Source organism: Balaenoptera physalus, assembly GCF_965194825.1.
Source record: "Balaenoptera physalus genome assembly, chromosome: 16".
Lineage (NCBI taxonomy): Eukaryota > Metazoa > Chordata > Mammalia > Artiodactyla > Balaenopteridae > Balaenoptera > Balaenoptera physalus.
In genome coordinates, this window is record NC_138898.1 from 89,106,533 (window position 1) to 89,133,946 (window position 27,414).

At 57.9% G+C, this 27,414-nt stretch overlaps 1 protein-coding gene across 9 annotated transcripts in view; it reads left to right on the plus strand.

The window, feature by feature from the left end:
• Window positions 1-27,414, plus strand: part of TNRC18 (trinucleotide repeat containing 18) — an 89,559-nt gene that overhangs the window by 57,571 nt on the left and 4,574 nt on the right. For all 9 annotated transcript variants that reach the window (XM_082431528.1, XM_082431533.1, XM_082431526.1 and 6 more), the window contains 12 exons: window positions 4,018-4,272; window positions 10,675-11,090; window positions 14,923-15,075; window positions 15,377-15,518; window positions 17,036-17,153; window positions 17,581-17,656; window positions 17,740-17,848; window positions 20,323-20,439; window positions 21,153-21,317; window positions 21,737-23,067; window positions 26,835-27,071; window positions 27,202-27,276. In XM_082431528.1, the coding sequence (XP_082287654.1) occupies window positions 4,018-4,272; window positions 10,675-11,090; window positions 14,923-15,075; window positions 15,377-15,518; window positions 17,036-17,153; window positions 17,581-17,656; window positions 17,740-17,848; window positions 20,323-20,439; window positions 21,153-21,317; window positions 21,737-23,067; window positions 26,835-27,071; window positions 27,202-27,276 (3,194 nt within the window). The remainder of the gene's footprint in view (window positions 1-4,017; window positions 4,273-10,674; window positions 11,091-14,922; window positions 15,076-15,376; window positions 15,519-17,035; window positions 17,154-17,580; window positions 17,657-17,739; window positions 17,849-20,322; window positions 20,440-21,152; window positions 21,318-21,736; window positions 23,068-26,834; window positions 27,072-27,201; window positions 27,277-27,414) is intronic.

The following is a 27,414-nucleotide window of genomic DNA, read 5'->3' on the forward strand; positions in this document are numbered from 1 at the left end:
CCCTTCCCCACCCCTACCCCAGAAGGGGTAGATGGAATAATGCAGTCTGCGCTCTCTCTATTATTCAAATATCCCTGGTAGCTATTGGCATGCCTTTCATTTTTCAGGTTTAAAGTCAACTGCTTTCACCTTCATCCTTTTTTTTTTTTTAACCTGCTTGTTTGTTTGTCTTTTGTTTTCTTAAAGCTCTATTCTTACGCAACAGTGGTTAAAAAATATTTGCAAACACTCATTTTCTAACGCATGTTTCTGTTTCCAAGGGCATGTAGGCAGTGCAGGGTCAAGACCACTTGCTGTCCCTGAGTTTTGTTGTGAAATTCAAAAGGCTTCATTGCCGTGTTGGGGGGCAAAGCTCACTGCGAGTCCCAGGCTCGTCTGCTCTCAAGCTCACTCACGAAGAGGGGGTTGGCCTCAGGGACCTCTGTGAGCGCCCTGGCTCTCATTTCCCCAACGTCAGAATTCAACTTCTGGGTTAGAAGTGTCTCAGCCTTCCAGGACCTCCAGTCACAAATGTCCTGGCGGGGGTGGGGCGAGGCAGCCAGCCGGTCCTTAAGTGCTTCTCGCCCTGCTTTTGGATTTGCTTCAGGGTGGACCCCCTTTAGGGATCCCAGAGCCTGGGTAGCAGCACCTGGGGGTCAGAGCCTAGACCCTGGCGCTCTGGCTGGGGTACATTTTGGGTGACCTGGAGACGACGTGGACGGGGGCCGGGTGCTCCCGGGGCACTCGTTCTCCCGTGCTGCTGCCGTGCCTCAGCACGTACAACCCGGGCCACCAGCCCTCCAGCCGGCCTCGTCTTCCGAGGCCTCCCCCAACCCGTGCTACCAGCCCTCCAGCCGGCCTCGTCTTCCGAGGCCTCCCCCAACCTGGGCCTCGGTGGACCAGTCTGGCTAGTTCGCCATTCCCCTCTCCCCGTCTTCTGGGCTGGCCCCCCATGCCTCCTCCCCCCTATTAAAGCCAGAGTTCCAGCTTCCAAGTTTTGGAGCTCTCGTGCTCCAGCCCAGACCCCATAGAGAAGCAGGCAGCCCCGCAGATCTCGTAGTGAGGGGCCCTTTGCCCAGAATGGGCAGAGGGAGCCAGGGTCCCGCAAACCAGGGCCAGACACAACAGCGGACGGAGCCCAGATAAGGGGGAGTGCAGGGGGCGAGGGGAGGGGGTCCCCACTGCACCCAGACCGCTGGTCAGGTCTTGAAAGGGATATTTGGGTAATAGGGCCTTACTGACATCTGGTACTAAAACACCTAATTGGCTTGGCTTTTCTAGTGTGTCTGCTTTCTCCCCCAGCAGCTTGACCATACCTTCACCCTTGACCCCTACCCATGATGCTTTGAATGTCTGTTTTGGTCTCTTGCATTTGCTCTCACGCTGCACTCTGGACGCAAAGCGAAGGCTGGGAGTAGGGCAGACGGCGCAGCGGGTCACTGAGCTTGGGTCCGAGCCTGGCTCGTTGCTCCGTAGGTAGGCAAAACCCTTTTCTTTGTGTCCCCTCTGCTCCCCCCCTCCTCGGGGTTTGCCCCCATCGGCTATGGCAGCAGCGGATCGCTTTGGCATTTATGGATCGGGTTTTGGAAAACCAAACCGAGTGACAACAGCCAACCCCACGTACTGAGCCAAGAGTTTTTTCTATGAAAAAAAGTTTTTCTGCATTTCCGCGGGTTTCTTTGTTGGGACTTTTTCTCCCCCTGCCCTTGGCAAACTCTGTCGCCTTAGGTGTGGACACCTCCAGAAAGGCTTTCCTGGTCCTGAGACCCCCTCCGCTGCCCCTAGCCCTCGGACCCCGGCCTGAGCAGACCAGCCACCGTCGGAGGCGGCCCTGGCAGGCTGTCAGGCTCTCGGGAGCAGGGGGCGGGGAGGGCCTCAGGAGACCACGATTACCCGCATCAGCATTTCCTGGAAAGCACACCTTTTTTCGGCCTTCTGCTTTCCAACCATTCTTCCATCTCAGGGTGCTGGGTTGGGGGCCGCTGCTGGCTTTCTGGGATCCGATGTGGACATTCCAGACATCCAGAAACCCAGAGCCAGCCCAACCCAGCCGATAGAGAATGCTGGGCAGGAGAGAGTTCTGGAGTCCCCACACCTGAGCAGCCCCGGGAAGGGCCACCTCTAGAAGGGAAAGCTGGCCCCATGTCCAACCCCGTGCCCCACCCCAGCCAGCCCCCCGCCCACCCCCCTGCTCAGCTCGGCCAGCCCCGGGGGGGGGGCCTGCCTGAGGTGGGGGACCCGGGCGCTGCCTACAGTCTGCCTACACTTAGCCTGCTTTGCCGCTGTGGCCCACTGGGCGGAGACAGAGCCACGTGACGTCCGCTATGTGAATGGGTCGCAAGTGTGCACTGCCTGCCTGCCGCCTGCCCGCCCCGCTGGCCTCCATCCCGCTGCATCCATCGCTCTGGGAGCCGGGTCTCCGTCTTCTCACTCCTCTTAACAAACCTCCTCTCTCTCTGCCTCCTTCCTCTCTCGACTCCCTTCGGGCGTTCCTTGAGCTCTTGTCTGCTTCCCTCGCTGAGGGCTCCCTCGGATGAGTGGGCAGACCGAACCCTGTCCTCACAGGCACCGCTGGGGCCACCACTCTCAGCCGCTAGCTGCACCCCAGCAGCCAGGCGTCTTGGGGCGTTGGCAGGAGAATGTGGAGTTGGCCATCGTCCAGGACCTGTGCCCCTCTGGGCCCAGACTCCCTGCCCCCAGACGATACGGAGAGATGACAGCTCATTTTCCTCCAGCCTCTTCTTGCTGGAGAGTTGTTTCCAGCCTGGCCTGGCCCTGCCCTTGGCCAGCGGCCTCAGAGCCACCTTCACACTCCCAGCGCCCTGGGCAGACAGGCACCCCCTGGCAGGTGTCCCTCGGCGGCTCCTTGACAGAGGTACTGGGCGCCCTCCCACCCGCCGCCCTTGTGGGGTTGGCTGGGCTGTGTCCCTGGAAAGGCAGGAAGCAAGCCTGTACCTGCAGAAGGTCTCTCTTTTTGGTGAGGGCTTAGTTCACATGCAGGGAGCGCCATCCTCCCTGCTGTGGCCGCCGGGCCCACGGCTCGCCCCTCCTTTGTCCCGATGGCCCGAGCTGGGCTCAGGGCTGCAGATCCTCGGGCGGTAGGGCCAGTTTCTGGGGAGAAGCTTGTCTCTCTTCAACCGGGGAGACAGGCTGGGGCTTCCTTAGTTTCTTTGCACTAGACTGCGGGTGATGAGCCAGCCCGCCCCGGGTTCGAATCCTGCTCTGCTGCCTGAGCCCCTGACCGTGGAGCCTCGGCCTCCTGGAGCCGAGTGCACCCGCCCCCTGCCCCCTTCCTGCTCCCGTGGGTCAAAAGACGTAGCCCGCTTGTGGCTCCCTGGGTTGCGATGAGATGAGATTTTCACAGATAAGAAACTAGCGGCTCAGAGAGGGCCAGGGATTTGCCCCAGGCTTCCCAGTGCGGGCGTGTTGCTGGGAGTCAACTTTGGAGCCCAGAGCCTGCTCAGGGTTTCCACCATGGGAGCCCCCCACCCCCCAAGAAGAGACCAAACTCCACCTTCTCCTGCTGCCAGCCGCCAGGGCTCCCGCTGGTGAAACTGCCCCCCGGTGCCTGTGTCCAGAGCCTCAGCCCGAGCCCCCAGGGCCCCCCCTCCCCTCTCTGCCCCGCCTTCGCCTCTTTCCTCCTCTCCCCCCCTGCCCCCTTCCCCAGCCTTCATGTTGTGCGTCGGGGCGTGTGTGTGCGCGTGTGTGCGCGTGAGACCGTGGAGAGCGCTGTCTCCAGTCCTTGTCCGTGTGTCCGTCCCCCCCCTGCAGCACAGGTGCATGTTGGTGCTCCCCTTGCAGAAACACACTCGACTCCCAAAGCTGATGCCCACCTCTGGGCTGTCCAGGATGCCCAGGTCTTGGGCTCGCTTTGATGGGGGCACCGGGCCATCAGGGGGACTTGTGGGCTGGCGAGGAGTGAGGAGCTGGGCTGGAGCCAAGGCCCCCCTCGCTGGTGCCCCAGCTGAGGGGGGGCGGTGGGGGGTGGCGCAGGCTCAGGCCGGGGCTCTGACTCGCTCCCTGTTTTCTGCACGCCAGATGAGAGCTCCGAGGAGGAGGAGGACGACGAGGAGGATGAGCTGGACGAGGAGGAGGACGAGGCCGCCGGAGGCTTCAGGCTGGGGGCCCGGGAGCGGGCCCTGTCGCCAGGCCTGGAGGAGAGTGGGCTGGGCCTGCTGGCCCGCTTCGCCGCCAGCGCCCTCCCCAGCCCCACCGTGGGCCCGTCCCTGTCGGTGGTGCAGCTGGAGGCCAAGCAGAAGGCCCGCAAGAAGGAGGAGCGGCAGAGCCTGATGGGTAAGTGCCAGCGGATGGGCTGCAGGGAGTTGGGTACCGCTGCCCCGTCCTCCCGATGGGGCATCCGAGGCTTAGGTAAGCTGGGAGCCCTGCCTCCTGGGCCAGCCGTGTCCTCAGCAGAGGGCGCTGGTTACGGCGGCTGTGGCCTGCCACTCCCTTTGAGGGGTCTCCACAACTGTGCAGTGACCTTCACTGTTGATGCTGCCAGCAAACAGCACGTGATCCCCCCACTTCAGGTGCCCGATCCCCCCACTTCAGGCAGCTCCGGGAAGCAGAGGCCTCGGATCTGCAGCCCGCGGGGCTGTGGGAGCCCACGGGGGGCCCCTGATCCAGCCTGGGGGGTCAGGGAGGCCACTCCAGGTTGGCGACACTCTGGTTGAGCCGCGACAGAGAAGTGGGAGGTGGCCAAGCGTACGTAGAAGAAATCAAGGGGCAGGTGGAAGGAACAGGCCATGCAGCCTTTTGGAAGAAGGGGAAGCTCTTTACACTTGGGGCAGTAGAGGGGTTTCATTCAGTGAGATGCACTGGCCCAGACAGGGAGGGACTCCTGGGGCCTGGGGTTGCAGCCTGCAGGAGGTCATTAGTGGGGGTGGCCGGCCAGGTGCTGGGTCGCTGTGAGCCAGTCTTACCATCCCACGGCCTGGATGGGCAGACAGAGGCAGCTGGCACTAACACTCGGGCAGGAGGCTCCGCCTTGTCCTGGCCCCACTTCCTCTTTCTGCATCTCCAATCATATCCTTGCCTTCTTGGGACAGACAGACGTCTTGGGACCCTCTCCTGGGCCCACTCCCATTCTCACGGGGCCAACTCTCCCAACATGGACCCAGCCCACCTTCACCTGGGGTTGGTGTTTGAGACTGAGATGGTCCTGCATGTGTTCAGGCTGTGAGCTCGCCTGGCCTCAGTAGGGGCAGGTCCTTGGCCTGGCTTCTCCGGCCTCCTTGCCCTCTTTTGAGCCTCAAGCGGTATACATGAGGCCCTCCTGGCAGGGGCTGGGGCCAGGAGAATGGGCACTGGGTGCTACCCTGCTGCCCCCCAGGCCTCCCCCAGCTGCCCTGGTTTCATGCACTCCACAGGCTTCAGGACCAAAGCCCATTCCCAGTGGCCTGCACCACCTCCCGAGACCCCATCTCTGGGGTGATGTCACTGTCTCCCCGGAGTCCACACCAGGCTCCAGGCCCTGCCCTGCCTCCTTCCTCTCCCTTCTCTCTCTCTTACCCCCATGTTCTGCCATTGTCCCCTGGGGGCTTCGGGCCTGGCTCCATCCAGGCCTACCCCTCTTGGGTGTTCTCTACACAGAAGCAGCTGCAGGGCTTTTCCTCAAAGCTCACACTTGACCAGGCCACTTCTCTGTGTAGGACCTCTGACTGGCTCCCATTGCCCTCTGGACAGATTGCACCTGTCTGGCCCTCCACCCTCAGACTGGCTGCTCAGAAAGCATCGTCCTGTCCACAGCCTCCACCCCACCCGTTCGCACCAGCCATCCCAGAGCCTTCAGGCCTCCGCACTTGCCCCAAACATCCGTTTCATCCAGATTGTCAAGCGTATTGGCAGAGAGTTCAGAATTTCCCCTTTTAATACTTTCAGTGTCCTAAGGGTCTGTGGTGATGTTTCCTTTTTCATTGCTGATACAGATAATTTGTTTCTCCTCTCTTTATTTCTTGATCAGTGTGGCTATAAGTTACTGATTTCAGCTCTTTGTTATTTCCTTCCTTACTTCCTTTTTCTTTGGGTATAATTTTCAACCACTTCCCATTTCTTCTATTTATTTATTTATTTTTAAAATTTAAGATTTATTTTTGGCTGTGTTGGGTCTTCATTGCTGCGCTCGGGCTTTCTCTATTCGCGGCGAGCGGGGGCTACTCTTCGTTGCGGTGCATGGGCTTCTCATTGCAGTGGCCTCTCTTGTTGCGGAGCTCGGGCTCTAGGCGTGCGGGCTTCAGTAGTTGCACCCTGCAGGCTCCGTACTTGCGGCACACAGACCCTAGAGCATGCGGGCTTCAGTAGTTGCTGCGCACAGGCTCTAGGGCGCGTGGGCTTCAGTAGTTGTGGTGCACGGGCTTAGTTGCTCCGTGGCATGTGGGATCTTCCTGGCCCAGGGATCAAACCTGTGTGTGGATTCTTAACCACTGTGCCACCAGGAAAGTCCCTGTTTCACTTTCTTTATAGTGTTGTTTAAAACAAAAAATTTTAATTTTGATGAAATCCAATTTATCTATTTCTTCTGATGTCACTTGTACTTCTGGTATTATATGTCAGAAAGTATTGCCTGATTCAAGGTCGCAAAGATTTAGTCCTGTTTTCTCTTAAGAGTTTTATAGTTTGAGAGTTACATTTAGGTCTGTGATCCATTTTGAGTTACTTTTGTGTGCGAGTGATGTAGGGGTTTTTTGCATGTGGAGATCCATTTGCCTCAGTATCATGTGTTGAAAAGTCTGTTCTTTCCTCATCAAATGCTCCTGGCGCCCCTGTCAAAAATCAGTTGAACAGTTGAAAATAAATATGAAGGATTATTTCCGGACATTCAGTTCTATTCCATTGATCTATATGTCCTTACGCCAGTACCACATTATCTTGATTACCGTGGGAATTATTGTAGGAAGCTTTGAAACTGGGAAGTATGAGTCCTCCATCTTTGTTGTTCTTTTTCAAGATTGGTGCTTCAGAGTCCCTTGCACTTCCATATGGATTTTAGGATCAGTTTATCCATTTCTGCAAAAAAGCCATCTGGGATTCTGATAAGAATTGTGTTGAATTAGTAGATAATACTAGGAAGTATTGACTTCTCAACAATGTAAGATTTTCAGTCCATGAACATGGAATGTCTTTCCATTTATTTGGGTCTTTAATTTCTTTCAGCAATGTTTTGTAGTTTTCATTGTATGAGTCTTGCATTTCTCTTGTTAAATTTATTTCTAAGTATTCTTTTTGATGCTATTATAAATGGAATTCTTTTCATTTTTGGAGTATTCGTTGCTAATGTATAGAAATATAATTGATTTTTGTAAATTAATCTTGGGTCTTGCAACTTTGCTAACCTCATTTATTTCTAAAAGCTTTTTAGTAGATTCCTTAGGATTTTCTATATACAACAGGGGTCCCCAACCCTCAGGCAGTGGACCGATACTGGTCCGCAACCTGTTAGGAACTGGGCCGCACTGCAGGAGGTGTGTGGCGGGCGAGTGAGTGAGCGAAGCTTCATCTGCCGCTCCCCATCTCTCCCCATGGCTCGCATTACCGGCTGAATCATCCCCCCCTCCAATCCGTGGAAAAATTGTCTTCCATGAAACCAGTCCCTGGTGCCAAAAAGGTTGGGGACCGCTGATATACAAGATCATGTCATCTACAAATAGAGATAGTGTTAATGTCTTCCTTTCCAGTGTGTATTCCTTTTATTTTTCTTGCCTAATTGCTCTGGCTAGAATCTCCCATGCGATATTGAATAGAAGTGGTGAGAATAGATATCTTTGTCTTGTTTGGTTCTTTTTCCTGCCCTCTAGATATCTTAGGGAGAAAATACTCATTCTTTTACCATTAAGTATGATGTTAGTGGTGGATTTTTTCATAGATGTCCTTTGTCAGGTTGAGGAAGTTTCCTTCTATTTCTCATTTGTTGAGTGATTTTATCATGAAAGGGTGTTAGATTTTGTCAGTTACTTTTTCTGTGTCTGTTGTTGTGTTCATGTGGTTTTTATCCTTTATCCTATTAATATGGTGTATTACATTGATTTTTTTTTTTTAAAGAATGTCAAACCAACCTTGCATTCCTGGGATATATCCCACTTGGTCATGGTGTATAATCTTTTTTATATGTCTCTGGATTATGTTCACATTTGTTTATGTCCTCTTGATGGATTGACTATTTCATCATTTTAAAATGTCCTTCTTTGTCTCTAGATTTTTATCTTAAAATCTGTTTTGTCCGATAAAAGTACAGACATACCTCAGAGATAATTGTGGGTTTAGACCAACACAATAAAGCCAACATCACAATAAAGCGAGTCACACAAATGTTTTAGTTTCCCAGTATGTATCAAAGTTACGTTTACACTATACTGTAGTCTTAAGGGTGCAGTAGCATTATGTTTAAAAAAAAGGTACATGCCTTAATTAAAAAATACTTTATTGCTAAAAATTGCTAACCATCATCTGAGCCTTCATTGAGTCTTAGTAGTGACACCAAAGGTAACTGATGACAGATATAACATAACAAATATAATAATATAATATAATAATAATAATGAAAAAGTTTGAAATATTGTGAGAATTACCAAAATGTGACACGGAGATATGAAGTGAACAAACACTGTTGGAAAAATGGTGCCGATAGACTTGCCCGATGCAGAGTTGCCACAAATCTTGAATTTGTAAAAAGATGCAGTATCTGCAAAGCTCAATAAAGTGAGGTATGTCTGTATAGCCCCTACAGCTCTTCCTTGGTTTCTGTTAATATCGTATGTCTTTTTTTATCCCTTGACTTTGCATCTGTTTGTGTCTTTACTCTTTTCTTCATTACTTTTTGTCTATTTTTTTTGGTCTGTTTTTTTGTTCCTTTGTTCCTCCTTTACTGCCTGTTTTTTTGGGGAGGAGGCAGTTGCACAGGACGCTGGTTGGGAGTCAAGGACGTGGGTTCTACTCCCTGCTCCGTCCTGTCCCGCAGCGAGGCCACGGCGGATCCTCCCCTCTTTCCGGGCCTCATGCCTGTCGTCACCGCAGGACCCTGACAGAGCCCGCTTCCTCTGTGCCAGGCACCGTTCGTGCTGCCCCATGGGTCTCATAAATATTTATTTCTGACGCCATCTTACCCTTGAGGCTCCACCCTCCCCTCTTCCAAGCGAGTGTCCACTCCTGGTCACTGCTCTGTGCACTGTCCTGTACTGGCTCCCTCTGCAGGTACCTGCAGTATTCTGTGTGCATCTAGGTTTTCTGCAGGCGGCTGTCGTCAGGTGGGGTCTCATTCTGTCATACCCAAAAGCAGGACTGGCAAAGCCGGTGATGTTTTATGGCCTGCACCCTAATTAGCCACGAAAGCCCCCAGCTGCCTCCCCCCACAGCTCTGTTAACAAAAGATTAATTAACAGGATCATTAAGCTTTGCAAGTGCACCTTCCTCCCGGCCCCACCCTTGAAACTGCGGCTGCATCTGTTGGGGTGATGGGGCTGGGCGTCCCGCAGGAGCCTTTTTGGCCAGGCTGCTGGCTGCTCAAGGCTCCGAAGGCCTGGGGTCCAGCCCTGGCTTCCCAGCTCATTGCTCTGGGACCCAGGGCAAGTCCTTCGCTGGGGTGGTCAGCCCAGGGCTGTCACGGACATCTCATCCCCGGGGTCTGCCTGGAGGAGGCAGGCCCTCCTCATTCTCCCCACGGGGAGAAGCACCATTAACTCCCCCGTTTAGATTCTTTCCCTGGCCACCAGCTCTGGGCCAGGCTCTGAGCTGTACAGCGTTGGGGGCTCCAGGAGAACTTGGGGATCTATTTCTGGGGGCAGAGCAGGACGAGATAGACAAACACAGATGGGACCTCTGCAGTGGGCTGTGTGCCTGTGGTGATGGAGGGATGGCCAGAGGACTCCCCAGGGCGCACAGTGGGTCTTCTCAGAAAGGAGGCTGCAGCTGTCCAGGTAGAGGTCAGGGGAGAGATGGTGCTCTGGGCAGAGGGCCAGCAGGAGCAAAGACCTGGGGGTTTAAGAGGACAGAGGACAGCGGATCCCGGTGAGAGGTTGTGCATTCAAGGAGCCCAGGAGCTGGGCCCTAGGCTCAGGGCTGCCCTGCAGCAGAGGGAAATGGGCCCCCCGGCTGTGGGAAGGGGCGGCTTCGGGGGTGAGGGGAGGGGCTGGGCCCCAGGGCTGTGTGGGTTCTGGGGAAGCCTGTCCTCTAGAAAGGGGAGTGTGTGCCAGGGACCTCCCAGCTCTGAGAAGTGGCACCAGGAAGCAGAGCGGAGGCCCCTCTGGGCTCGGGGATTTTGTGCGGGCTTTCCCACCTTCCTCCCTTAGAGCCGCTGCCCCTACAGCTGTGGGCCCTCCCCGGCTCACAGGCCCTGGCTTCTGGGACTCCTGTGGAGGCACAGGAGGAGCAGGGGAGCTCACACGTGCCCAGGCAGGAATCTTCACGTTCCCAGACGATGCTCTTGGGGTGAGGGGTCCGGAGCAGAGTCTGGGTAGCCAGGGGGGGGTTGGGACGGGAGGGGCCAGCAGGGTCTGCCGCTCACAAGCATGCGGCCGGAAGCCCTCCTCCTCTGGGCCTCAGGTTCCTTCCCCGAGCCGGGTTGAAGCCTCCCATGGTGACACGGTCCCCTGCAGGAGGGCTGGGCTGTGGCCTTCCTCCTGGTGGCCAGGGCGGCTGGGTGGGTGGGTGGGAAGTGGGGGCCCGGGAGTCCCTGTCCACAGCCCCTCCCTCACCCACGTGCAGGCACGGAGTTCGAGTACACCGACTCGGAGAGCGAGGTCAAGGTGCGGAAGCGGTCGCCTGCTGGGCTGCTGCGGCCCAAGAAGGGGCTGGGGGAGCCAGGTCCTGCCCTGGCTGCGCCCGGCACCCGGGGCCCCGGCAGCCCCGACAAGGCCAAGCTGGCGGCCGAGAAGGGGCGCAAGGCCCGCAAGCCGCGGGGCCCCAAGGAGCCTGGCCTGGAGGCGGGGCCCGAGGCCAGCGATGACGACCTGTGGACGCGGCGGCGCAGTGAGCGCATCTTCTTGCACGACGCCTCGGCCGTGCCCGCGCCCAGCAGCGTCGCGCCGGCTGCCACCAAGCCCGGCCGCTGCGGCAAGGCCGGCCCGCCCAGCCCGCGCAAGGACGCCGGCCGCGCGAAGGACAGGAAGGACCCCAGGAAGGTAGGGCCCGGCGCGGGGCGGGGGCCCTTGGACCTCCTGTCTCGGAGTAGAGTTCTCAGACCTGGGCGAGGCGCAGAGACCCCGAAGGGCAGTGGTGACCCTGAAACGCAGTCACCCACCTACCGAAGACCTCTGTGCTGGGCACTCCTCTGGGTGCCCCTTGATGAGCGTCTTTGATAAGGACACCTGGCAGCCGGGCTAGCAAGTGTTGTCGTGTGAACTGATGAGCTCAGATGATATTTCAAGGTCTCTGCCGTAACTGTCATGCGCTACATGACAGTGATTGCTGTTGGTGACAAAGTCTTAGCTCTCCCACCCAAAGGAAAACCTCATTTCTTGAGAGGTTAGGGAAAATAGAGATGGGATTTCTTTTTCCCCATCCATGGTTCAGAGGTCCCTGAATTCTCTCCACAGACACCGCAGGTTGAGAACACCTGCTTTTCAAGAACTCAGTGATGATTAGACCTGTCATCCTTCTTTTTTTTTTAGCCCTGTTACTCTTCTTGCAGTGGCTGCTAGGAAGCTCACGGCCAGTAGTTCACTCTTTAGGTGGTCGCATTCAGACCTAATGGCCAGCTCGCGACAGTGGTCTCTGACTCAGGCCTCTCTACTCCACGTCCCTGATGGAAGGCAAACCCTCAAATAACAGTGTCATTCTAGACAAAGCCACAAAAAGGGACCAGGCTTCGCATCAATTTCCTGATAATGGGTGGTAGTGAGGAAGGGGCTGCATTTCAGTGTCATCCACAGGGATCTCTTGTTCTTGTTTTCTCATGGCTGAAGCCATCTCAGGTTTTTCTGATCCTTGGAGAGAACGCGCTCCAATAATACATAATGATGATGATTATACGGGGTGACCCGTGGTAGGGGCCAGGCGTGTTCTAACCACTTTGCCACGTATACTTAATGTGTTGGTAAAGGGAAACGCGTTGCCTCTGCTCACAGCACATCTGACACTAACTCCCCGGGGTTGGTGCAGACCCCACAGTGAAGGGCTCAGTCCCACAGGACTGCCCCCACCCCATCCCCACTCCAGATGCCAGTCGCAAGTCCCAGGTTGTCACCTGTGCTTTTTGACCAACCAGCTATAAATCAAGTATTTTCATGACCCCTCTCCTCCGGTCGATAATTCACCAGAATGACAGAACTCGGGAAAACACTTTACTTACTGTTACGGTTTACTGTAAAGGATGCAACTCAGGAACAGCCAGATGGAGGAGATGCACAGAGCAAGGTGGGTGGGAAGGGGTGCAGAGCTCCCATGACCTCTCCGGGCACACTGCCCTCCTCGGCGTGTTCACCAACCCTGAGCTCTCTGAACCCCGTCGTTGAGGGGTTTTTATGGAGGCTTTATCACAGAGGCATGACCTATTAGTAACTCAACCTCCAGCCCCTCTCCCCTCCCTGGAGGATGCGGGGGGGGCTGAAAGTTTCAAGCTTTTAGTTGTGGCTGGTCTTTCTGGTGACCAGGCCCCATCCTGAAGCCATATAGGGGCTCACCAAGAGTCACCTTATTAGAACAAAAGGCGCTCACTCCTATGACCCAGGAAATTCCAAGGGATTTAGGAGCTCTGTGTCAGGAACAGGGGCAGGGACCAAATATATATTTCTTTTGATGTCACAGATGACTACTTACAAAACCATATGAGGTAGGTTACTTACTCATATTAACTGCACCTTACAGGTGGTCCTGGAACCTGCCCAGTTAGCCCAGCAGCTAATGATCATCAGAGCTGAGCTTTCAACACTGGGGGTCTAGCACCAGAGCCTGGGCCTTAACCACAGGGCCACCAGCCTCCTTGGGCCTTTCCCAAGATGGCACCTTCTGTTGGGGAGAGGGACCAGGGGCTCGCTCACCTGATCCCAGCCTTCTGATGACACAGTCAGAGACTGGAAGAGAACAGATTAATTGTCAACCAAAGGAGAAGTCAGACACCAAGGAAATCACTCCAGGAACAACCGGTGTTCATAGTTTTGTGAGATACACTTTTGTATCCTGCTGTTTACATTTGGCGTTAGATCTTGTGCATTCCCATATGGCATGAGCTTTTATTTTACTTTTTTTTAAATCACTGTCTCTAAATGGCTGAATAACATTCCACCATCTTGCTATCCTGTGGTTTTCAACATCTCCCGCCGTCAACCATGCTAGTAAGCCATTGGTGATTTGGTTGATGATGGTATTTTGCCATCGTAATTACCACAGCAATGAACATATCTGTTCTGTGTACAGAACTTGTCAGTTTTGGGGTTTTTTAATTAAAAAAAAAAAAAAATCTTCCCAGAAATGGGCTTTCTGGTCAATGGGAAAGAAAAAGTTGTCAGTTTTATCTGATTGTAACAGTAATTTGCATGATAAAGAAAAGGAAAAAAATTAAATTCCATACAGAGATAACTTTTCATTTTTTGCTGTCCATTTCCCCTGCCCCACTATGTGTACAGTTGCAAAGATGTGCCCCATAAGACAAGCTGTCTATTTAATAACAGAAGTCAGGGGAAGAGGAGACATAACCACATGACAAACAGTCCTTCAACCCCCAGGATGCCTTCTGATTTCAGAAATGTGCACAGGATTAAAACATGCACCAGAAACAAGAAAATATAATGTGTGTGTGTGTATATAAAAAATACATATTTCTCCCCCCAAATAGAGATTTAAATGAATACCTTTTATCGCTCTAACATTTCCCACTTTTTTCCTTTTAATGCTGTTGGGTTTGGATTTCACTCGTCTGATGTGGAAGCTGTGACTTCTGCTGTTGTCTTGGTAACATTCGCCCAGTCTTCCTTTTTTCTGTGTCTTAATTCTCCATCTCCCCTGGCCCCATGACTTGGTCGTTGGTCGTTAGGCACGTCGCTTTTAAAAAGGCATAAAGTGACCCCTGCCCCCACCGCCCGTCACCTTTGTAGCCTGAACCTGCTTCTTATACAAAGTATCATCACTTCCATTTCCTGTGCTGTCACCTCTTCCTCAGAACAGGACCCTCAGCCGCTGTGATAAAAGCTTGTAACTGTATCTACGGACGCACCAGGTTGCTGGATATCTAGGTTGTTTCCACTCTTTTGCTCTGATAAGTGAAGCCACGCACAGTCCCTGTACGCTGGCCCAGTTTCCGCTCCCCCAGCGTGGGGAGCGTCCCTGAGCCACCCTGGGGGCTTTGAGCTGGTGTGGATGTGGCACCCCACACTTCTGGGGCAAGAGGAAAGTAACGCAGGCCTCCGGAAGCAGTCGGGCCGTGGGTGTACGGTTCTAAATGCTCCTTCCAGGAATATACCTGTAGAACTAATCGGTAGTGTTGTTTTTCGTGGCACCATCCAGCAGAGGAAAAAACAGAGGTGGGTGGTCAGATGAATCTCGGGTCCCCCCATCAAGGCACCTTGGGCAGCTGTTTAGAATAAAAAGTGAGGCCACCACCTCTGTGTCTACCAGACATACTAGGGGGAAAAAGTTGCAAAGCAGAATTTTTGGTAAATTCCCATCTGTGTTTAAAAAAAAAAGTACTGTGTATGCACAGATGTGTCTGCATAGCCAGCATGTTTACATGGTTATGTGTGCTTGCGGAAAGTTCTGGAAGGACACACCGTGCTGTTATTAGTTCCTCTAGTTACCTCTGTGGTTGGTGGGATCGTTGGAGAGGAACTCACGTATATACACTTCGGTGTTTTGGTTTTTTTTTTTTACAATAAGTAATATATAGTAGTAATAAAACAAGATTGAAACCAGAAATACTTGCCAGGAGAGGGAGGGTGCTTTGTCCTCTCTCTGGACGGTGAGCGGCGGGGCCTGGGCCCTCTCTGCCCTCTGACGGCCACTCTGTCGCTTCATCCCCAGAAGAAGAAAGGGAAGGAGGCCGGATCAGGAGCCTCGCTGCCCCCTCCCCGTGTTCCCGCCCTGCCCCCCGAGGCCCGGGCCCCTCACACCAGCTCTCCGGCCGCCGCCAAGAGGAACAAGGCCAAAGCCAAAGGGAAGGAGGTGAAGAAGGAGGTGAGGTTTCCCATGGGGCCCCAGGCTTGGGTGAATTGCTTTGCTTGGTTGACAGACGGAGGCGTCCCTGGGTGTGCCCCACCCCCATGCCCGCAGATCCCTCGTGTGGCTGGAGGCGCTGCCTCAGCCCATTTCGTCCTCCCTCTGGCCTGGGGGGTGAGCCCAGCTGGGACCCCAGTCCCCCCATGTGGCAGACTCCACCGTGGCCTGACTGTGACCCCGGCTTTCCAGGGAGGGTCCTAGCCGGGCAGGACTGGGATGCCGTGTCCTAAGCCGTTGGTCTTTCTTGCTCTGTCCCCAGAACCGGGGGAAGGGGGGAGCCGTGAGCAAGCTGATGGAGAGCATGGCTGCCGAGGAGGACTTTGAGCCCAACCAGGACTCGAGCTTCTCTGAGGATGAGCACCTGCCACGAGGCGGGGCTGTGGAGAGGCCACTAACTCCCGGTGAGTGCCCACGATGCTGTGTTGGCTTGGGCCTGGAATATGGGGGTGCAGGAGGTTCTCCCAGGGCAGTTACTAGGGCCTGAGCTGGCATGGGGAGGGGCAGGGAATGGGCAGCTGGGAGGGAGATGGGGTGGGTTTGAGTGCGTTAGGAGGGAGAGTACATGGGCTGTATGAGCAGATGAGGAGAAGAGAAGGGGTGTGGATGGGTATTGGCAGGTGGGGGGGAGAAGCTGTCATCGAGATGGGTCTCAGAGGGGAGCAACTGGGCTTTGCTGGCTGGAGTCTGGGATGCTCGGAGGACATCCCAGGGGGGTGACATCCAGTAGGCACTTGGATCTGGGGGTCTGGAGTTTGAGGTTGAGGACATGAATTAGGTGGGGGTGGGGATGGATCGAGAGGAGGAGCAGAGCCAGCCCTGAGGAGCTCTGTCACCTGCTTGGGAGTGTATCTGTCAGCTATTGCTGTGTAACAACCAAGTGCTCAGACTCAATGGAGGGTGGCAATAAGTTGTCAGCAGGACAGCAGGGTGACCTCAGCTGGGCTTGCTCCCATGATAACGGGATGCACTGATGCAGGGACAGCTCTGCGCCACCTGGACCGCTGGGCTGGTCAGGGTGTGTTCTTCTCACGGCCGTGCTGCCAGAGGCTCGAGAGGGAGAGTGGGAACCAGTGAGGCCTCCTGAGACCTCGCTAGGTTCAGATTCAAGCACTTCTACCCTCGTCCATTGGCCAGAACAGGTCACGTGGCCACGCCCAAGGTCAAGAGGTGGGAAGTCCACTCCACCCATGGTGAAGCTGTGGCAGGGGTGTGGGTGCAGGCGGGGACCAAGAAGTGGGCCCGTCATTCCGTCCACCCCAGTGAGCCATCTGGGTTTCTCTGTGTGAGGTAATGGCAGGGAGGGCCCAGGTTCAAGGTCCTATAGAGAAGAAGAGCAGGCCCAGGAGGCTGAAGCAGCGTGGTCGGGCCCGGAGGGGGAGAACTGAGGGGAGAGTCTGGGGTGGGGGTCCCAGGAGGGGACGTGGCCCGGGGCGGTGATGGGGAGTGGCAGCCTCGGGCGGAGGCCTGGTCGGGGCAGGGAGCGCTGACAGCCCAGCTGTGGGGGATTGTGTCCACCAGAAGAGACAGCATTCCAGGTGGAGGAGGAGCCGATGGAAGAGTCCCAGGGCTGCGGCTGAGGGGGCAGGGATGGGGTCTGATGACGCATCGCCTCATGCTGGGGCTCAGAGAGGGGTGGGCTTCACATGAGGGTGGGGCAGCACCTGCGGGGTGTCACCCCCGTTCCTACCTGCCTGGGATCTCTGCAGACGCGCTGGGAGCGGAGGGGCTGTGCACACCTGGCACGCATGCACGGCCCCGCACGAGGCCCATCTGCAGGCACACAGCTGCACACACAGATGCACGTGTGCCCGCAGGCGCCCTGGGCCTTCCGCTCTGAGAGGGGTGGCAGGGCACAGGGGACGGAGGGTCTCAAGGCTGACCCGCTCCAACCCCGCCTCACGCGAGCCCCCTCCCGCAGCCCCTCGCTCCTGCATCATCGACAAGGACGAGCTGAAGGACGGCCTGCGCGTGCTGATCCCCATGGACGACAAGCTGCTGTACGCGGGGCACGTGCAGACGGTGCACTCGCCGGACATGTAAGTGGGGGGCGCCAGGCGGGGCAGCTCCGCTCAGAGCCTGAGAGCCTCGCGCAGTCCTGCTTCCAGAGCCTTGCTGGGCCTCTGTGGGCGCGTTGCTTTGCCTCTCTGAGCTGTGGCTTCCCCGCGTAGGACCAGGGGGGCGTGGGCGGGCCCCCAGGTGGGGCTCAGCGGGAAGGAGCAGGAGAGGGCACGCTGGGCTCTCCTGGATCTGTGACCGCTGGTTGTGCAGACGAGGAAACGGGGGCCCGGAGGGGACAGACCTGCCCCGAGTTTATGCCGCAGGTCAGCAGACCCTCAGGCTCTGACGTCACGTCCCGTCACGTCCCCGTGGTGCGGGAGGTAGAGCTGGCGCGGGTGGGGCTGGGAGTCTGGGGCGTGGCGCTTCCCCTGGGGACCTCACACCTCGCCCGCCCTGGCCTCGCAGATACCGTGTGGTGGTGGAGGGCGAACGCGGGAACCGGCCCCACATCTACTGTCTGGAACAGCTGCTGCAGGAGGCGGTGAGGGCGGGCAGCGGGGCTGGGGAGGGCGGGCGCGGGGCTGCTCCTGCTCACCGCCCGCGCTTAGCCCTTCGCCTTCCCAGATCATCGACGTGAGGCCGGCCTCCACTCGCTTCTTGCCGCAAGGGACCAGGATCGCAGCCTACTGGAGCCAGCAGTACCGCTGCCTCTACCCGGGCACCGTGGTCCGAGGTGAGACCCTCCCCCGAGACCCTCCCCGGCACCCCTGTTACCGCCGTGTCGGCATGGATCCATTTGGTTCCTGAAACCCAGGTCAGACGGGCTTGAGCACAGAGTCTTAACCGGCCCGTCTGCGTGAAGACTTACAGGTCTTCGGGCGTGCTTGGGCCCAGTCACTATTCCACGGCGTCGTCGGGGCTCAGGCTCCCAGTGTCCGTCAGCCACGCTCCCGGCTGTGCTGTCTTCACACCCCGCGCCTGGGGACTCTCTCTCACCTTCTGAACAAATCCTGTCATCAGAGAATCTCCCCCTTTTCCCATCTGGGTCCTAGGATGGAGTCCCACTGAACTGGCTTGGGTCACATGGATTTCACGTGGGTCACGGGTCTTGGGCTCGTCCTTGCTAACGAGTGAGGCAGCTTCCTGATTTTTGCCTGTGGACTGAGAAGGGAAGGCCGCTTCCCCAGGAAAGTTGACGTTGTTAGCAGAATAAGAGATTGGAAGCTGGGCAGACAAAATAACAGGTAGCCCAGAAGACGTGGTGTGGATGCCAGGCAGACAAAGCCGGCAGGTAGTCAACGGTGCACACTTAGCTGTTGCAGAACCAACACATCTGGGAGCCGGGGATCTGGGTGTGTGTTACAGCCCAAAGCCAAAACCAGAGGCCAAAGATAGTCCACCTCTTGGCCGCCTAACGTCATCCATACATGCCCAGGAGATGGGAACGGGGATGCTGGGCTGGAAGTTCTCTTACAAGGGGAAAAGTTCATCTCTGTTGAGCTCTCCTGGGGCTCTCTGGCCCCCTGAGCCTTGTGGGCTGACGGCTTTCTAGGCCTGCCTCACGGGTGTCACTCTTGGGATTTCCCCTTGCCATCATTCTGAGAATTCCATTTCTCTCTCTCCTGTGCTGCATCCCGTGTCTTTCTCTTCCTTGTCTCTCCCTCCTTGTGGCAGAGGACCTTTCCGTAGCTTTCTGAGAACAAGGGTTCATGGGCGGTAAATTCCTCAAGTACACGTGTGCCCAAGATCTCCTTATCCTATCCTGTTCTTTAGAGATAGTTGAGCTGGGTATAAATTCTACATTGGAAATAATCTTCCTTCACCTTTTTTTTTTTTAAATTTATTTATTTTTATTTATTTATGGCTGTGTTGGGTCTTCGTTTCTGTGCGAGGGCTTTCTCTAGTTGTGGCAAGCGGGGGCCACTCTTCATCATGGTGCGCAGGCCTCTCACTATCGCGGCCTCCTTGTTGCAGAGCACAGGCTCCAGACGCGCAGGCTCAGTAATTGTGGCTCACGGGCCCAGTTGCTCCGTGGCATGTGGGATCTTCCCAGACCAGGGCTCGAACCCGTGTGCCCTGCATTGGCAGGCAGATTCTCAACCACTGCGCCACCAGGGAAGCCCTCTTTTGAAGTCACTGTTCCATCCACATTCTGATGTCAGAGGCATTCAACACCAGGGTTATTCCCAAATCTTCATAGGAGACCCACTTTTCTCTCTCTGGAAACTCAGAATCTTCTCATTATTCCTAGATCAGGAATTTCATGTGGCCTCTCTCTCTCTCTCTCTGTGTGGGTGTGTGTTGCTGGGTATTTGGGGGAAGGGGGCTTTCATTTGGAAGCAGATTTCCTTTGTTCCTAGAAATTTTTCTCATATTACTTCTTGGAGAGTTTCCTTCCCTCATTTACCCTCTTTTTCCTGGAACTCACACTCATCTGGTGGCCCTCAAGACTAGGATCTTTTTTCCCATTTTTGTCCATTTTTTAAATCTTTTTGTTCTACTTTCTGGAAGATTTCCTCACCTCTGCCTTCTGGCCCTTCTATTCTATTGAATTTTTGATATTTCTGCTGTCGTTTATAGTATTCCTAAGAGTTCTTTCTTATTGTCTAAATATTCTTTTTTTTTTAAATTAAATAACCTCTTTTTGTTTTCATGGATTCCTTTTTTTTCTGGGGACATCCTGTTTCCATTTTAGGTTTCTTCAGCTCCCTTTCCTTCTGCCTTTCCCTTCCTCTCCCTGTGGGCTCTGTGTCTGTACCTCTCTGTTGTGTGCTGTCCTTTGTTGGAGGCTGTTCTTTCGTCACTGGTGATCCTCAGCAAGCAGATTGGAAGCTGTGCGTGGGCAGGGCCTCCTGATGGTTGGGGGAGGGATGTTTTGTTTAGGGACACCGACCCTGTGACAGATTTACCAGCACCTGGGGCTCTTCACCCGTCAGTCAGCCCGCGGCTCCAGCCTCAGTGTCCAGCGCTCGGGAATGGGGCTGGGGTGACCCCAGCACCATCCTTCGTTGATCTGGGGAGGGTCTCGGGATGAGTGGACACGGCCGCGTGCTCGGCCGGACTGGGAGCCTGTGCTCCCGGGGCCGCCTGGCTCTGAAGCCCACGTCCTGCCCGCTGCGTACCCGCCCTCGTGCACCTGCTCCGGGGCTGCTTCCCGGCTGGTCTCTGCCCCACTTCGGCCCCCTGACCCCGCCCCTCCTCCCACAGGCTTGCTGGGCCTCGAGGACGACGGGGACCTGATCACCGTGGAGTTCGATGACGGAGACACCGGCAGGATCCCCCTCTCGCACATCCGCCTGCTGCCCCCCGACTACAAGATCCAGTGTGAGTGGTGGTCCTGCCGCCCGGCGGGGGCCCACCCCCTCCAGGCTGCCTCTGGGCTCTGTCTGCTCTTTGGACCATTTGCACCCACAGGGGGTGGAAATGGCAGAAAGTGTGGGTGGGGGCTCCCAGAATGGTCTCGGGAGGGGGGATCCCAGGCCTCCCCAGATCTGCATCCCGAGACTCGTGAGACCAGCCCCGGGCCGGGCAGTCCAGGCCAGGGAGGGATCGGTGACTGTCATGGACAGTTCCACGCTCTGTGTCTGTGATAGCGTTCAGTTCTTGTCGAGTCCTGTGTGTCTGGAAGTACCGTCCCCTTTAGCCAATACGAACCTCGGGTTTAAGAGGTGAAACGACTTATCCAGGGTCCCTCGACTGGTCAGAGGCAGAGCCGGGACTTGGACCCAGGACTGTCTGACTTCCAGGGGTCCAGTGCTTTCGTGAACCCTCCAAACGGATCATTAAAGCCACAGGGTCAGCCCCACCCTGCTCATTTATTGGAGGAGCCCCCATCGCGCGCATGTGCAGACACCCCAGCTGCGTCCCTGCAGATGGGCCTCCCACCCGACCGCGCAGCCTAGGTGGGCAGGCTGAGTGGGGTCGGCCACGCAGTGTCGTCTGGTTCCTCCCTTCGCCTCCTGCCCACGACAGATGACACTCCTGTGGCCGGGAGAGCGGAGACCCGGGCCTGAGCCACTGTCTGTCCTGCCCCACAGGTGCTGAGCCATCCCCCGCCCTCCTGGTGCCGAGCGCCAAGCGCCGCAGCCGGAAGACCAGCAAGGACACCGGGGAGAGCAAAGACGGGGCCGCGCCAGGGTCCGAGGAGCCCGGCGCCAAGGCCCGGGGGCGCGGGCGGAAACCCAGCACCAAAGCCAAGAGCGGTACGTTGGCCGTGCCCAGGCCGCCGAGACCTGGGGCTGCTGCTCGCACAGGGTCTCTGCACAGACACGACTCCCCACCTGCGCGGGGACTTGGCGCTGCAGGGCTGTTTGGACCCTGTGACAGATTAGGAAACTGAGGCTCAGGGAGGCGTGTTCGATGTCCGAGACGGAGCTGAGATCCAGCCAGCTGTGTTCCCTCCAGAGCCCAGAGCCGAGTGCTTTGGGCTGAGAGCCCAGGCTCCCGAGGGCCACTCTGGGGCCACCACCTGTGGACAACTAAGGCGCGAGAGCCGCTCGTCCCGAGGCCCCGAGAGGCTGCCGCCCCAGCCCCGCTCAGGACCCAGCAGAGCCGGGACGGGGACGGGCTCGCTGGCTCGCGAAGTCCTGGTCTCACTGGGCTTTTTCCTTCTCTCTTCTAGACAGAGCTGCCGTCCTGGAGGAGGGGGGCTCGACGGATGAGGTCCCCAGTACCCCGTTGGCCCTGGAGCCCATCAGCACCCCAGGTTCCAAGAAGAGCCCCCCAGAATCTGTGGACAAGCGGGCCAAGGCCCCCAAGGCTCGCCCAGCTCCCCGACAGCCCAGCCCAGTGCCGTCCGCCTTCACCAGCTGCCCAGCACCGGAGCCCTTTGGGGAGCTGCCGGCCCCCGCCGCGGCCCTGGCCCCCACCGCCCTCGTTGCCATGCCCATCACCATGCCCGCCACCCGCCCCAAGCCCAAGAAGGTCCGGGCTGCCGAGGAGTCGGCCACCAAGGGCGCCCGGAGGCCCGGGGAAGAGGCCGAGCTGCTTGTCAAGCTGGACCGTGAGGGCGTGACGTCGCCCAAAAGCAAGAAGGCCAAAGAGGCCCTGCTTCTGCGGGAGGACCCTGGGGCGGGGGGCTGGCAGGAGCCCAAGGGCCTGCTGGGCCTGGGCAGCTACCCCCCGGGGGCCGGCAGCAGCGAGCCCAAGGCGGCTCGGCCCAAGGCCGGCGATGGCGACCTGGCCCAGGAGCCTGGGGCCGTGCTCACGTTCGAGGACTCGGGGAGCCCCAAGAGCCCGGACAAGGGCCAGGCCGAGCAGGACGGGGCCGAGGAGTCGGAGAGCGGCGGCGGCAGCAGCGGCAGCGGCAGCAGCGACAGCGGCAGCAGCGGCAGCAGTTCTGAGACGGAGGGAGAGGAGGACGGCCAGGGCGGCGGCGGCCGGAACTGCAGCGCCTCCAGCTCGAGGGCCTCCTCGTCGTCGTCGTCCTCGTCCTCGTCCTCCTCGTCCTCCTCGTCCTCCTCTTCGTCCTCGTCCTCATCCTCGTCCTCCTCCTCCTCCTCGTCGTCCTCGTCCTCGTCCTCGTCGTCCTCGTCCTCCTCGTCCTCCTCCTCCTCCTCCTCGTCGTCCTCCTCCTCCTCCACCACGGACGATTCTTCCTGCAGCTCAGACGACGAGGCCGCCCCTGCCCCGGCAGCCGGGCCCTCCGCCCCGCCAGCCCTCGCCAGCAAGGCGCCCAAGCAGGCGGGCAAGGCCCGCTCCTCGGCCCACTCTCCAGGCAAGAAGGCGCCGGCGCCCGCGCCCCAGGCCCCCCCGCCGCAGCCCCCGCAGCCTGTGCAGCCCAAGGCCCAGGCCGGGGCCAAGAGCCGGCCCAAGAAGAGGGAGGGCGTCCACCTCCCCACCACCAAGGAGCTGGCCAAGCGGCAGCGCCTGCCGTCTGTGGAGAACCGGCCCAAGATCGCCGCCTTCCTGCCCGCCCGGCAGCTCTGGAAGTGGTTCGGCAAGCCCACCCAGGTAGCTGGGGGCGGGGTCATCCCTACGTGTCTTTCTCTGGCCTCCCAGCAGCCCCACGGCGGAGAGTCGGGGTGACGGGTGTGGAGTCCTGCCCCTCACACAGGAGCACTGCCCTCTGGTCCCCGGGACCCAGACCCACCCTCTGCGGGACCCACTTACCGTGCAGGCCTTTAGTTGCCATGCCGCAGGGTCTCTCAGAACCGCGCGGCCGCACAGCCTGCTTTTCTTTGCCTTTGCTTCATTTTCCGCTGAAAACGAATGGCTCAAGGCTTCTGGCTGGCTAATTAGCAGTCGCAGCAAAAGGTACTTCTTTCCCTGTCTTGGCCGGGCTGGGTCACTGCCTGTCCCTGAGCTAATCAGTGTGGCCCGCAGGGCAGAACGTTCTGGTTGACTGGGTCTGAGTCATGTGGCCACCCCTGTAGTAGGTGGGTGTTTGTTCTCCAGAAGGAGCCCTCCCGGCACCCCTGTGCCTTGGGCACACGCAGACGCACGTGTACACACACACACAAATGCATGCACGTACACGTGCACGCAGCTGCATATACACGCGCACACGAGAAGCTTCTGTGTGCAGAAGGGGAGCAGCCTGGAGGCCACGAGTCCATCCCATGCCCCTGGGCAGGAAGAGCCAGGCTCCTTGTCCACGGGTGCAGCCCGCCGGGCTTCCCCACGGCATCCGCGGCCCTGGCCCAGGGTCCTCCGAGGCCACGCCAGAGCCGGGCCCGGAGGAGGCGCCCGGCTGGGTCTGGACCTTTTTAATGCCGGTGCCACCAGGCAGGTTTTAGGGGTTGGGGGCTGACAGCGATGAGCTTGCGGGGCCTCTGGCAGTGTACTGCTTAAGAAGCTTCTGGCATGTTTGCATTGTGTCAGCTCCCTGGCTGCGTCGGCAAGGCCGGAGAAGTTGGAGGACGTTATGAATCAAGACTAGCTTGGGGGTTTCTGCCTTAGCAGCAGCCTTTTCGGGCTCCCCACTGTGCCACCCAGGGGCAGCTGGATCCCCGGGGGTGGGCGGTGGACAGCGCCACCTGCCCCAGGCTGCACCCGCAACGGCTCCTTAGAGTAGGGTGGGGAACTCCCCCCTTGGTCAGGCAAGGGCTGCAGAGCGGCAAGTCGGGGAGGGTCCTCCCCCGACCCCCGCAGCTCCTGCTCTCCTTCTGGTTTCCCTGCCTTTGCGGCACCACCTTGAATCTGGGGCAGATGATCTGCTGCTCCGACCCTGCAAGGCGTGAGTTGTCGGACTTTACGCGCGTCCCCCACCCCCCGATTGCTGGCTCCAGGCTGAAACAGCCTCTCTTAGCAAGGCCACCACTTGAGACAGCAGACTTGAGTGTGTAGATTCTTGTAGAATCTTTCCTGACGAGCCACACTCAGACATTCCAGACCAGCCCCTCTGGAGCTCTGATCCCGGCAGGCACTTTATCTAGGGCCATATCAAGGAGTGATGGCTTCTGAGCCGAGGACAGGTATGTCCTCGCTGTCCTGCCCCCACGGTGATTGGCCAGTTCCTTATCTTAGCATCTTCCATTTGCACGTTCCAGTGTCAGTGTTACTGGGGGCACTTGCTGCTGCAGAGGTCAGAGCACAGGGCCAAACTCATTTAATAGAAAAGTCTAGGGTGTCCGGCTTCAGGTACAGCTGGATCCAGGGGCCTGAGAGCTGTCTTCAGATCCACTCTCGGGCCTGTGCTCCAGGCTTGAGTTTCTCCTTCCTTCCTCTGTACTGGTCTCCTTCTCCGGCAGCCCCTCTCCTGTTGGCAACAGGCAGCCCCAGCAGCTTTCAGCTGACCTTCTACCAGCTGAGAAGTGACAGTAGGAAGGAGGTGTCTTTTTTTTAAATTTTATTTATTTATTTTTGGCTGTGTTGGGTCTTCGTTTCTGTGTGAGGGTTTTCTCTAGTTGTGGCAAGCAGGGGCCACTCTTCATCGCGGTGCACGGGCCTCTCACCGTCGCGGCCTCTCTTGTTGCGGAGCACAGGCTCCAGACGCGCAGGCTCGTTAGTTGTGGCGCGCGGGCTTAGTCGCTCCGCGGCATGTGGATCTTCCCAGACCAGGGCTCAAACCCGTGTCCCCTGCATTGGTAGGCAGACTCTCAACCACTGCGCCACCAGGGAAGCCCAGAGGTGTCTTTTTTCGGGTTCAAGCTAAAGTTGGTGGCACGTCTTTGGCTTAGGTCCCGAGTGCACCCTTGAGCCAATCACAATGGCCAGGAGAAGGATGGGATGTTTGGATTGACCAGACCAACTCCTATGCTGGCCACAGGGGCGGCATCAGCCCCACTGGAGACTCTGTGGACTGAGGGGGATCTGTGAGGAGAGTAGCCGTGGATGCCTAAAAACATACCTGCTGTCAAAGATGCGTTGGTTTAGAGATCTTAGCCGTCCCTGTCACCTTGAATCAGTTAGTACCATGCCTTGAGCTGAAGATAATTTGAGTAGTTTACAGAACACGTAAGAAACCTGGACATTAAAAAGTCTGTCACAGAATTCCCTGGCAGTCCAGTGGTTAGGACTCCATGCTTCCACTGCAGGGGGCACGGGTTCGATCCCTGGTCGGGGAACTAAGATCCCACTTGCTGTGATGCGGCCAAAAAAAAGTCTCACCAGGGATCCAGTGAATTAATAGTAGAAAAGGGACAGCTGGATAAGGTAGGAAATTAGCATGTGGGTTTTTCTTGTTTAGTCAAAAAAAGAAAGACAAAAAACGCTTTGTCGCCGCCTAGTGGCCAGTCCGAGAAGGGAAACGAGTTTTACAAGTTAGTCGAGGAGAAGGCGCGCTGGCCCCACTGGAGGGCAGAGCAGAGCTTCGCGTAGGCCTGGCTTCTCCGTGTTCGCCTGGGGACAGTGACAGGTCCCAGAGCTGCCTGGCGGTGGGTTTTGGATTCTGATGGCTGGTCTCTTCCCTCCTTGGAGCCTGCCCATCTGTGTGTCCCAGTGCCAGCCCAGGCAGGGGCACTGAGGCGGCTTCAGGAAATGTTTGTTGAGTGAATTAAAAGAAGAAATCCAGCCACACTGTGGGTCTGGCAGACGTGGGCCCAGCGCTGGATCCCGCCGGGCTTGGGCGCTGATCTCAGTTATGGCTTTCCTGGGGAAATGGGGGGGGGGGGGCAATCGGCCGTGCCTGGGGGTTGACGCTGCCCACGCCCCACTCCCTCACCTCTGCTTGGCCGCTTGCGAGGCTGACTGGTACTGAGCCCCCGCGCTGCTCGGGGTGGTGTAGACTGAGGCTGGGCCGTGAGCAAGCGGCTCTGTGACCCCGGGGGGTGTTGAGTGAACCTGCTTCGTTGTAGCCCCGACGTGCGGGGCAGCGTGGGGTGGGGAGCGATGTTCTCTGTCCGGAGACGCAGCCGTGTCCCCTCCCGGGACCTCCCGGTCCCTGTCTGGAAATTGGGGGCCAGCAGGGGCCGCTGTGCCTCGAGGGCTGGTGTCAGGACCCAGTGGGAGGAGCGGGGATCCTGCTGGGCGCCAGCAGTGGCTGTGGCGTCTGCCGCACAAACGCTCGCGTGTGGGGCGTCCCTGGGGCCCCGCCGGCACCGTTGGCCGACACGGCTCAGCAACGGGGAGTTGGAAGTCGCTCCCAGCTGCAGGATCTTCAGTTCATGTGGAGTCCCTCTTGGAAACCCGGTCGGCCAAGGGGATGAGCGAGGGCTCCCCGATCAGAGCAAGCAGGGGGCTTCTCCCCTGGCGCCGCTGCTGCGGAATCCCGGGGGCGGGGCGGGGCGGGGCGGGGCGGGGGCGGGGCGCGTGCCCTGACCCGACTCGCCCGCCCACAGCGCCGCGGCATGAAGGGCAAGGCCCGCAAGCTCTTCTACAAGGCCATCGTGCGCGGCAAGGAGATGATCCGCATCGGGGACTGCGCCGTCTTCCTGTCAGCCGGCCGCCCCAACCTGCCCTACATCGGCCGCATCCAGAGCATGTGGGAGTCGTGGGGCAGCAACATGGTGGTTCGCGTCAAGTGGTTCTACCACCCTGAGGAGACCAGCCCGGGCAAGCGCCTCCACGAGGGCCAGGTGGGCCGGGGCCTCGGCGTCGGGCCGTGCTGGGGGGCGATGGCCGGGGCAGTCCCTACCCTGGGGTCGGGGTCGGGGGTCAGGCGAGGCGGGGCCCGGGCTCACCGCGGCCCCTGGTCTGCGCTCACAGCACTGGGACCAGAAGTCCGGCCGCAGCCTCCCCGCAGCCCTGCGGGCCTCCAGCCAGAGGAAGGACTTCATGGAGGTAGGAGAGCGCGCGGCGCTGGTGGGCCCTCCGATAACCCTCCCCACGCGGCCTCGGGAGGGGCCGGGCTCCCTCGGCCTCCCCGCCCCGTCTCTCTGACCTGGTCTGTCTCTCCCAGCCTCTGCCTCTGCGTCTGTC